Source organism: Echiichthys vipera (assembly GCF_963691815.1).
Source record: "Echiichthys vipera genome assembly, chromosome: 14".
NCBI classification, from domain to species: Eukaryota; Metazoa; Chordata; class Actinopteri; order Perciformes; family Trachinidae; genus Echiichthys; species Echiichthys vipera.
Window position 1 is genome coordinate 12,289,010 of NC_139839.1, and position 12,523 is coordinate 12,301,532.

At 39.0% G+C, this 12,523-nt stretch overlaps 1 protein-coding gene across 1 annotated transcript in view; it reads left to right on the forward strand.

Moving 5' to 3' along the window:
• Window positions 1-1,883: 1,883 nt before the first annotated feature.
• Window positions 1,884-12,523, forward strand: part of coro6 (coronin 6) — an 18,470-nt gene continuing 7,830 nt past the window's right edge. Inside the window, exons 1-3 of the mRNA XM_083927133.1 lie at window positions 1,884-2,075; window positions 5,898-6,097; window positions 9,357-9,479. Coding sequence (XP_083783259.1) covers window positions 5,900-6,097; window positions 9,357-9,479 — 321 coding nt within the window. The 5' untranslated portion in view covers window positions 1,884-2,075; window positions 5,898-5,899. The remainder of the gene's footprint in view (window positions 2,076-5,897; window positions 6,098-9,356; window positions 9,480-12,523) is intronic.

Consider the following 12,523-nt stretch of genomic DNA (forward strand, 5'->3'; position numbering starts at 1 on the left):
GTGGTCTCAGAGTAGCACACTCCTAGGAAATGTGTTAACAATTCCTTATTTCTTCTTTCGTTAAATTAACTTTCACAACTCATCATACAGTGTTTTTTTTCATTCTGTTACTCGTAAAACATCTTCAGTCTGACGAAATATTACATTTAAAAGCTTATTGAGCCAGAAACTCTGTTACTCAGGGCTGCCCAATCCTGCTCCTGGAGGGCCACTGTCCTGCATGTTTTAGGTTTCTCTCTGCTCTAACACACCTGAATCTAATGATGTGCTCGTTATCAGGCAGCTGAAGCTCGTCACAGGTTTGAAAATAGATAGACTCAAGCGTGTTAGAGCAGGGAGAAATCTAAAACATGCAGGACAGTGGCCCTCCAGGACCAGGATTGGGCACCCCTACTGTAGATCATCAACAGCTGTCCTCATGCCTGTATCTTTGATCAAAAGCAATTTCCATTGTTGACATCAATATGCTGCAGTTGAAGCCTGTAAGTTAATTGTTAGTATATATTTAAACTGTTAAACCTAAATCCAGTTAGAGTGAAATACGTTATTCAGACTGGTAAATGTAATATACAAAGATATGCTTTTAGCCCAAATGTCTAGCTGCAACAATGTGGGCTACAAGAATGGGAAACAATTAAAACCTCAGGGTTATTTCAGTTTGGAAACTTTTATCACTCAGAGCTACACATCCATGTACATCTTAATTTCTGATCACTTGCAAACAGTGCAGAAAAACTGCTGTTTTCATCTTTACTGTAATCTAAATGTTGCCCTAACACACCAGTTATAAGAGAAGAACATATTTTAGCAGTATAGTTCAACTTGTATAAAGTGAATATGATCCCAGTGTGAGGTGCAGTATATTCAGCTACTGATAAATATAGTCTTTAATATATAATCAAACTAAATGCATTTCACCACTCATTTATAGCAAAAATGTCCTGTAGTGTCAACCCAGCGAGTACATTAATCAAAGTCATTCATCTGATTTTCTGTTCGTTGTTCTCTTTTTGCAGTGAAGAGAGGGACCACAGCATGACCCCAGTTCAGCCTCCAGGTACCTTCAGTGTGTAACATCCTTCATTTCACAGCCTTTGTGTGGAACCACAACAAGATCCACAGATGCTAGAGTTGGTGCCCTTTTAATGACACTGACACTTTTGTATCCCTCATTGTTGAAGTTTAAGAATTTCAAACATTTGAACATGTTCACTTCCATTTAGTTAAAGGCTGTTTCCACCCCCAGAGGTGTAGTTTACCATCACTTTGTACTTGTACAGTAATGCAGGACAGATACTGGCAGCTGTAAGAAAATGGATAAAATAACAGCTAGTAAGAAGCTAGTGAACACACAGAACACCATTTTTTTTCTTGCGATTGGTCACACATTTCCCTATAGAGAACTTTTCACACAGGCAGTGCAACAGCAATCAATGTGAACTAAACTATGGATAATTGTTTATTGCTTTAAAAATGGAAATTAAGTCACAGACTTTAGTAAATCAATAATAACTTGAAAACGTTTTTATTCCCATCCTCTGCGAACTAAACTACCAGCAAACGTCAGTGGCGTTTTTAGCTCTGATCATCACAAAAACATAAATAAAAATGTGTCATGTGCGTTTATTTACCTGTATCACCTCACACCCTATTCAATAAGTCACAGTTACTCTTTTAATTAATCTATTATACGGACCAAAAGTTGGGACACAGGCCCTCGGGGGTCGCGCTGACCCCCCTGTAACTGGCGCGCGTCACGTTTCCCCGCACTGACAGAGCCTGTTCCAAAATAGACGGCACCCACCCTACACCCATCCACCCATCCACCCTCCCACACCCACCTCTCTCCCTGCTCTGCCCCGGTACTCGCCCCCTCTCTCTTTCCCTGCCGAGGAGCGTCACGCAGTTCGTCCAGTGCGTCTCCTCAGCAACTCCAGAAAAACCGGATCGCAGGATATATCATTCAAAGGAATTAAAAAAAGAAGCAGAAGAACAAGAAGGAGTAGTCCACTACACACAACAGAAACCGTGAGAGTGGTCCAGGAAAGAGGGGTCTCCCCAAAAAAAACCCTGAGGTGAGCTGTGGGCTATTATTTCTCTCATTTGTGTGTCAGTGTCGGTGCTGCAGTGGGGTGAGAGGTGCGTCAGCTTCTTTACTGCACTGCTGGAGAGGAGTGAGCGCGTCCCCAACCTAGAAAACCCACGGTCGGCACACTGGGCTACTTTAAGGAGCACGTTGTACATTACTAGCCCTCCTCCCCCCCTCTCTCTCTCACTCTCTCTCACTCCCGCACACCTTCCTCTCCCCTGACAGCCAATATCCCCGTCTTTATGTGTTTGTATAGGCTGCGTTTAAATTTACGGTCCAGTTCATTAGCGATAAAGCGCCACAGAGTGCGCTGCCTTCATCCTGGGGACTATTTAGGATCAGGGCCGGCGGGTGGGAGGAGCGGCTGGCTGGCCCGGGTGGGACAGTGTGCACTTTGTCATGTCTATATTAGGAAAGTGGCAGTGTCATTCTTTCGCTCTGTGTCGACTCTCCAGAGCCGTGCCATGCGCGACAGAGGAGGGCTATCTCATTAAGAGGCAGTATTAAAGGACCGTGTCGGAGTTTTTTTCCATGTGGGACTCAATTTAAGCCTACTGTGAATCACAGCACGTTCATTATATATTCCCAAAGCATACAAGTTCGTTCGATTAATAATACATTTGATACCCATATCCTAATTCAACTAGGCAGCCTGCTTAGAGAGATCCGTTTCTATTAACTTCCCATGTTTAGTTTTAGTTTACTGACCTTCCAGCATTATCAAGTCAAGTTGTCAAGTTCATAAAAACAATGTCTTAAAAACACTGAATTATTTCACTGTCACATTATGACATCAAAAACAATTTAATTTCAGACAGAATCACGTTTAAAAATGCATTTATCTAAACAATAATATCTTGTATGAACTTCAAATCAGACCATGAGGTGTGTACTATAAATAAAAACTCTTTTGTCAAATGCTTGAAAATAATTAAAACCACAAAAACAAACAAATCACACTTCCATTGTTAATTGTGTTCTAGTAGAGACTGCTTGCAATTTTTAAACATATGTGTTATCTCTATTGCTGGAAATTGAGATTAAGACAATATGTTAATGGTTTATGAAGTAAAACTGTATTCAGACATGTTTTTTTTTTTAAAAACACAAATATGTCCCGGGTCAGTTTGACCTGAGGGACACCAGAGGGTCGCAAAAGTGAAGACCATACAAGGGTTAAGATAAGATGTATTTTTGATTCCATGTATCTTCTCTTGACGGCTGTGTGGAAAAAAATACAGAATTTAAATACTATTGTTGCAAGTCTCAGACACAGTAGCAATAAAAATATGTATGATATTGTGGTCCCCCTGAAATACCCCGCTGCTGGCCCGACTGAAGTGGTCTCTGGAATGTAAATCTCTAGATAACAGAGAGCTTCCAGGAAGAAACGAGAGCTTCTGTCCTCTCATCTGGCCGAGTCATGTCACCCCACAGTCTTTAGGTTTAGTTTACTTTATTGCCATGTCAACGCAGTTCACCACTGATGTCAACAGGATTTGGGTCACTTTACATCTACTTCATCACAGGCCTGAAAAGTTGACACATTTCCAAAGAAAAAGAACCAAACTTTGGCCTCATTGTTGCACCTTAAGATTTATTTTGTTAGTGAAGAGCCAGATAGTTAGAAGGAATCTGCTGCATTTATCAGATGTCTTCAGGGACTGATGCAGGCCTATTTCTAAATTTGGGTTTTGAGTTTTAGCCTTATGTAAGCCAGTGCAGTCTGGGAGTATGCAAGATATGCTTTAAACTCCGTCTTCATAGGGATTGTATCATATGGGTGTGACTGAATTTAACTGTGCTGTGAATTGGCATATGTAATATATATTAGGTGCTCTCTCTGCCTTCTATCTGTTTTTCATGTCTTGGTGTTTGTCTTTGATGTTTGGCCGCCGCATAGTGTTTGGTTGGACAATCAACTATTAATATCTGCGCTGATGGCAGTTACTGTTATAGAACATCTCCTGTGTTTTGGGGGATTACAGTCCCTCTGGCCGGGGGCCGGGGACAGCCGCAGAGCAGCAAGTTGTCAGTCAAGAAACACATTACAGAGTTCATTAAATAGAGAAAAGTTCCTGAAGTCTTGGCTTTAAATAAATAAACAAATAAATACATTAAACAACATCAAAGTAAAAAAATACTTTAGGTATTATTAATTAAAAGTTTAACACTAAAAATCTCAGCTAATCAGGACTGTTTGAGTGTGATTTGATCAGATTTGATTGACAGACACAATAAAATCCCACCAGCTGTCGTAGTCTGATTGAAATGTTGCTAAATTGTAATTGGTGCATGAACACAAGTGAAATCCCATTTTTCTAATCAAGTCCATCCTCTTTCAAGCCAGAGACGAGAGAGAAAAAAAAGAAACAAAAATCTCAAAAAAAATCTCAAAAAAAGTGAAATAACCGACTCTGACACGTGTTCATATACACCTTTTAAATATATTTATGGATACTGTAAATAAGGGATGCTGCCCGACGAGATGTCTATTATTATGAATTAAAGATTGTGTCATCTAGTGTCTCAAGATCGTAGTCGCATAAACAAAAATTATTCCTGCACTCGGGTTGCCAGGTTCATTGCCAAGTGTGTCAAGAGATCAGCCTGCTCCATGTCAAGTGATGAATCATACAGGGTAACGACTAATTTGGACTAATCAATTAATTTTACAACAGTATTTAACGTTAGCCAGCCTTCAACTGGAAGTCTTTCTTTGAGTGGTGTGTAATCAATGAGCTGGCTCTCGACTCAAAATTCCTGATTCCTTGTTTCTGTAGCCTAGCAACAGACAACTCTGGCAACCCGCAATGCCCAATACTATTTGCTGGTAAAATGTAAACAGAACATGGTAGAAAGTCATTGTCAAACCGATCAAAAAAAATTAAATATTATTTCAGACTAAATATATTTTTCATGGAAAAGCAATACGTTTATTCTCAAAACGCCCCGTAGGTGTATTATTATATATATATTTTTAAATATATAGCTTTTATTAAAGATTCTACATATTCAGCTTTTAATGGACGAGTTGCCAGAACCATCCATTACTTAATAAAATAAATTAGTCCATTAATTCCTGAAAATGGACACCTCATCAGGCATTATCCCTTACCTAATGGACACCCTGCAACCAATCAATACTAATTATTCACACAGATTATGGTAGAAGCAGTATGAATGGACAGAAAGCCAGTTGGTTTAACAGTTTGTGCGGTGGATATAATTAAGAGGGAAATAGAAAACAAAAGAAGAAATTCAGTCCTTGCTAGCATCACATAGACAAACATTTTTTTATCATTTTTCTCTGACTTTAAAGGCTTGAAAGCATTATATAGTTGGGTCAGCTTCACACCTGAAGTCTGTGCCAGCCTAAATATCGCAGTAGGAAATGTTAAGCATGAAAAATCTAAGTTACAGTGGGTGCAACATTGTAATAACAAGCTCTTCTTTAGTCTTGGATCAGCTGTGTGGCGTCGGACAGCATTTGTTTGGTTTGGTGTGACCATACTCATTTGCTGAAAGTATTCGTCCACATTGCAATTTCAAAAGAATCTACAACATGAAATCAAATGCATCATGACACATTTGGCCCAACATATAGTTTGTAGCTGTTCATATAACTCTCTGCTGGTGATTTCAGTGTTATTTGGCTTCATGGGTGATGATGCTGACATCTATTTACCACCTCTCATCCCATTTCTTTCTTTCTGTCTCACTTCTTCCCCATGCCTCTCCACTCATCCTTTCCCCTCTCTTGTTTCTTCATCTTTACATCCTCCTACCTTCTTGCCACACGCCTCAGCCATGAGTCGCAGCATCGTGCGGCAGAGTAAGTTTCGCCACGTCTTTGGCCAGACGGTCAAGGCTGAGCAGGGTTACGATGACATCCGTGTTTCCAAGGTGACGTGGGACAGCTCCTTCTGCGCCGTCAACCCAAAGTTCCTGGCGGTCATTGTTGAATCCAGCGGAGGAGGAGCATTCCTGGTACTGCCCCTTTCTAAGGTCAGTAAGATTAAAGGGCTGGGCTGCAGAGGTTGAAAACACAACAGAGTGTCTGAGTTCAAGGTTCATGTGATACTTTTGTCCCCCGTAGAGGAGACAAAATGCTGCAACGTCGTTCTAGGTTCCTACATGCTTTGATTGGCTATGCATGTCTTCACTGTACTGAAATGGAAATAAATCCTTACCATTGACTATATTTTCTGATTGGATTACTACATGTGCTTAACGGACAAGAACTTTGGTGCTCCATTAAATTATATTAAAAATGAAATGTTCCTCACACCAGAGGAGAAAATCATATATTAAAAGAGCATATAGATAAAAAATAGATACTATGAAACAAATGTATATGATTGTCAATGAAACAGGTTGAGTAATAAGCTGTCATTTGAGGAGGATGATATATTTCTAGCCATGCAGCTAATCCCAGTTAATAATGGATGTATTGTCATTGTGCAGATATTCATGGTCCCCATAGGATGACTCATGGACTTTGGTTATCCTTTGGCCTTTTCTCTAGGACTATCATCCATTCAAAATGGCATTTCATTCATTAAATTCTAATGAATTTTCACTGCCAATTATCACATTTTAGCATGCTAACATAAGATGCTGAACAAAGTAAACATACTGCCTGTTAAACACCAACATGTTAGCATTGACAGGGGTCATCCCGTTCCCCGGGTCGCATAAGCCTCGTCCTTTGCTGATTTAATTCAGCGTTTTGTTAGGGTTATGGGTTACGGTTAGGGCCAGGGTTAGGGGGTAGTGTTAGAGTCTACATAGGCCTATTTGCTGGGGAACACGGGACCCGTGGAACATAAGTACGCTCCCCATTGCCACTGTGAGAATGTTAGCATGCTGATGTCAGCGTTTAGCTCAAAACATCACTGTCACTAACAGCAGGGGTTGTTTTTGTCATTCAATAGTCAGGGCAAAGAGAGAATAAAAGAAGTTGAACTTTTCAGGGAAAGAGAAAGAAAAGACAGAGAATTAAAGATTTCCCTTTGGGTTTTTCTTTTTCACCGAATGAGAAGATCTGTAACCTTTTGTATCTCAGTTTTCATAAGCTGACTTTATTGTTTAGGTCATAAAGATCACACAATGCATTGCCATGTTAAATATGGTACAGCCACTTAATTTTTTGATCTTTGTATCTCTGTGTGTTGACTAAGCTTTAATCCTGTTTGGAGACTGGTCTTTGAATGTTTAATAATGTTCAGCTAAAAGTGGCTATGACAGGATCAGTGTTGCATGACATCACATGAAAAGTCCCAGCGTGGCTCTGTACTGAGGTCAAATAATAAGCCTATGTCTCATCCTCCTATAATATAAATGTCCATTTTAAGTTAACAAGAAGACAGAAAAGAGTCTTCCTCCTAATAGTAGAGGATATAAAATGCGTAAGAGTTGGGAAGAACGGCATAATTGCTGAAACAGAAAAAGAAAGTAACAGGGAAAGCAACAGATGAGACTTTTAATGATGTGATGATTCGTGTCATCGTGTGCCATGGAGCATCGTGATGATAACATCGCCTCAGGAAGACAAAACTAAACAACACTTTAAGGTGGAAGGAGATACTATTTCAGTCCATTATCATGTTAGGTATGCTACTCCAGTGATTCTAAGTAGATTACCAGTACTGTATATCACATCTTCTCCATTTTAAAGATAAAAAAAGCTGTAAGTCTTGGTTTGATGTGATAAAAACAGTGATCTAAAAATATTTAACTGTGTAGTTAATTCAGTTGTGTAGTCGAATGTGTAATGTGTTCGTCCAGTTAGCTACAGATCACAACTCCAAATAGGAATGGTGCTTTAATCAGCCAAGTCTGAGAGAGAGGTCCTACTTCAAACAACTTAATTTATATTTCATTATAATCGGACTATGAAGAAAAGAATTAACAATTTATAACTGTAAAATAGAAAATCATGAGTGTGACAAGGTCATCACTTCCGGGGTTCATCAGCATGTCCGCAGTGATAATTAGTCAAAAGGGCTTCTTGGAGACACAGGGAAATGGATGTGATTATATACTGGAGTCATAGTGAACAGACATGCTATTAATACACACCAGTGTGCTCACCATCCTCCTCCCCCCCTGACCCCCCATCCTTCTCCCCAACAGGTCACAAGAAAAAAACTCCCCTTTCAACGCCTCGTCACTCAGCTATAAATACACCTCTCAGTGGGTGTGTGTTGTGTGGAGGGAGTGATATCTGAAAAGTTGATACACATGTTCACACGATAAGAACAGGGAAACATGCAATAACTGCAAAGTGACAAAGTGATTTTAGTATGTTTTGTCAGTTTTCTTGGGAGTCCACCATGGTGCTGCACATTTTTGGAAAGGATTTGGTTGCATATTGAAGATCACATTTGGTCTTGTTTACAAAAACAGGGAACTACAGTACCTATTGATGTGGGCCCTGCATTATTACCTAATCTTAAAGCTTCTGTTATAGAGAGACTCTGTGTCAGAATGTAATGTTTAACAGTTTAAGTTATACTGTGCACACACGGTGCATAGTCCTTAATACCAAACCTTCCATAGTCCGTCAAAAGCAAAAGGTGGGGTTCAGTTGGAGCACGGCAGCACTTTTCTTTGCTCTGTGACTCGCCAACAGGAAATTATTGTTTTTTTCAACAACATTCCAATGACTCTATTTCAACATATAGTGTGGACCAATAATCTCCCCACGGGGTCAATTCTTTGTTCGAATTACATGATTATCATTAGCAGATGGAGTTTGCCCAGTTGTTGTGGCATTGGAGTTGGTCAAATTTCCATTTTCCTGGGTACTTTAGGGACCTTTTGTTTATGTTGTTTTTAAAACACTTGAGACTGAAAATTCATTCTCAATCTTGGAAATACTATAGAGAAAACAATGACACCTTAAGAAGTCCTGAAATACCTCCCCGAAATATGGAAATTTGATTATCTACAATTCAATGATAACTCCATCTGCAGAGGAAGATGAGTGGTTCAATCAAAAGCCAGGAAATTGCTACTAAATGGACCTAGATTGGAGCTGTTTCACACTGAGATAAAGTCATTGAAATGCATTCACATGTAACTTTAGAAAAGATCACCTTTAACCTGGTTTTAAACAATAATCTTGACATTCTTGCAAACCACAAAATCAACTCTTACTACTGTTCACTGTTTTTCACTTTGCCATGAGAAATGGATGAATATTAATGGTAATCTATCGTCCTAACTCAGCCCTGTTTGTCACTGCTGCTCTATGTTGCAGTCAGGTCGTGTGGATAAGAACTACCCGCTGGTGATCGGCCACTCTGGACCGGTCCTCGATATTGACTGGTGCCCTCATGATGACAACATCCTGGCTAGCTGTTCGGAGGACTGTACTGCGATGGTAAACACAGTGTGTGTGTGTGTTTTTGTGTGTATTTGTATATGTGTGTGTATGTAGAAAAAGTTTTGAATAGCAGAGAGAAGCTGCAAATGCATGTGGAGGAGTTTGTTGTTCGGTGACTCAGACAACAGTCATCGAGGTCATTGCAGGAGAAGTTTCTAACGTCTGGCCGTCCTATAAATGAGTGAAATGAGTCAGTGTGTCTACCTGTCTGACTCTCTACCCACCTGTTCCTTCTGGTCTGGTCTGGTCTCTGTCTCTTCGTCAGGCTGCTCGTCATATTTTGTCCTTGAGAAGTTGGTCAGGCTCTCCTTTCTCTGTTTAATAAGCATTAGTAATTTGTCTCTGTGTTCAATGATTCATTATGTGGTTTGATAATCCTTCAGCGTCCTTTCATCAGACCAGAAAACATCAAGATCCTAGCAGGATATGTTCAGTTTGAATAATCACAGTCTGTGGCTATTGTGTTCTACCTGCTGTCAATCACCTCACAACAACATCTGTTAACGAGAGCACTTAATAACAAGTTGGGTCTGTCAATGAAGTTTGAATTGAATATTTTAAACTCATAATGTATGTACTGTACATATTGCAGAGTAGGTAGGGGGATTGTAAACACCATTTATAGGTCCATCTTAAACATGTTGTTTATTGTTATTATGTTTTGCACTGAAGACAGACAACAGAGTAACTAGAAATGCATTTATATATTTTCTGTGATGTTTAAACAAATGACTCACCACTCTCTGTCCATGGTGCTGAAATAAATGCTAAAAAAGATACTATAAAAAGGTGTTTTCATGGCTCTGTCTATGTCGGACATTAGGCCTATAATACATGCAAACATTAGGCATTGTGAAAGTGAGAGAGATCTATATGTCGGGTAAAACAGTTTTTAATAGCGCAGTAGGTCCCCCTTGCTTTGACATCCCTTGTCTGACCCTTTATCTAATTCATTCTTTTGTTTTTTTTATTTCATTTATCTAGCACGTCATTTCATTCATTAAGTTAACTTTATTTATAAAGCACCTTTAAAAACAGAGTTTATAAAGTGCTTTGTCAGACAAAGCAAAGCAAAAGCAGGATACCAAGAGGTCAATGTAGCAGAGAGCTAAATAGTTTGGCCAAACAAAATCTACACAACATTTGGGTAAATGTTGGCGAAGGCACGGCTATCTTTAGATTTAAGACTCGAATGGGACGGTCAGAAGGTCCCCGTCTGAGGAGCAAGACCCAGACATGCTTTGAAAGTGATCAGATACGCATTGACACATAAACACACAAACTGTTCTCCAACCATAGTAGGATTCTTTTAAACCTGGTTGTGATGCACGGCAAGCATCTGTGGCCCTGAAGCTCATGACAGAGTTCAGTCAGCAGGGGTCACTGTGAGACCTGGATTGCAGGCGAGTGGAGATATATGTATTATTATTAATTTTTTAATTGTGCTATAATGTGTAATGCCGAATGAAAAGTCGATCATTATGGGATCTAGGATTTATTATCCCCCTTTATTTCTCAGTTTTCATACAAAATGTTCTAAAACCTGCCATTATAAGTATTTTAAACATCATTTTATGCCATAGTGTTTAACAGTAAATTATATTATTGGAAAACTGTCATGATAGTGGCGAGTTAAACATGGAAAAGCTCTTCAAAAGCAGGAGATGAGAACCAGGTTTAGTGTCTGGGATGTAACTGAGTGATGAGCTGCTCCACTGACACAAATAAGGACACAATCGGCATGTAACTGAAAACTCCAAAGATAACGTTTTGGTGATAAGGGCTTCAACTTACAACAATTTTAACTAACAATTATTTTCTTCATTAATTGATCATTTGTTTGGTCTATAAAATGTCAGAAAATGACAAAAAAATTCGTCTTTAAATGTCTAATAACATTTCACCAGTCTTTGTTCACATTTTGGCATGTTAACATAAAATGGTGAACATGGTAAACATTCTGCCTGCTAAACACCAGCATGTTAGCATGCTGGTGTTAGCATTATAGCTCAAAACATCACTATCACTAACAGAAAGGGTTGTTTTTGTCATTCAATAGTCAGGGGAAAGAGAGAATAAAAGAAGTTGAACTTTTCAGGGAAAGAGAAAGAAAAGACAGAGAATTAAAGATAACCCTTTGGGTTTTTCTTTTTCACCCAATGAGAAGATCTGTAACTCTTTTTATCTCAGTTTTCATAAGCTGACTTTATTGTTTAGGTCATCAAGATCACACAATGCATTGCCATGTTAAATATGGTGCAGCCACTTAATTTTTTGATCTTTGTACCTCTGTGTGTTGACTAAGCTTTAATCCTGTTTGGAGACTGGTCTTTGAATGTTTAATAATGTTCAGCTAAAAGTGGCTATGACAGGATCAGTGTTGCATGACATCACATGAAAAGTCCCAGTTGAACCTCTCAGGGAAAGAGTAAGATAACACAGATCTTTGTACCGCTGTGTGTTGTTCTGGTAATTTTCCAAATTGACAGTTATCAATGACAGTGTATTTTCCAAACAAACATCTTACACTAATTTCTCAATATTGACTAAGCTTTAATCCTGTTTGGAGACTCATCTTTGAATGTTTAATAATGTTTAGCTAAGAATGACTATGACAGTGGCTATGAAGAAAAGTCCCAGTGTAGCTCTGTACTGAGGTCAAATAATAAGCCCATGTCTCATCCTCCTATAATATAAATGTCCATTTTAAGTTAACAAGAAGACAGAAAACAAGTTGCATTTCAAAGCTGATCAGTGCTACGTCATAGTATCAGCAGTGCATGTTATTTTAATGTAACAGTATTTTTTAGCTTGATTTTCCTTTCTTTCCTCCTAATAGTAGAGGATATAAAATGCACTTAGCTGTCATGTTGGGGAAGAGTTGGGAAGAACGGCATAATTGCTGAAACAGAAAAAGAAAGTAACTGGGAAAGCAACAGATGAGACTTTTAAAGATGTGACGATTCAGTGTGCCATGGAGCGTCATGATGATAACATCGCCTTAAAATAAACGATGGACGTCAGGAAGACAGAACTAAACA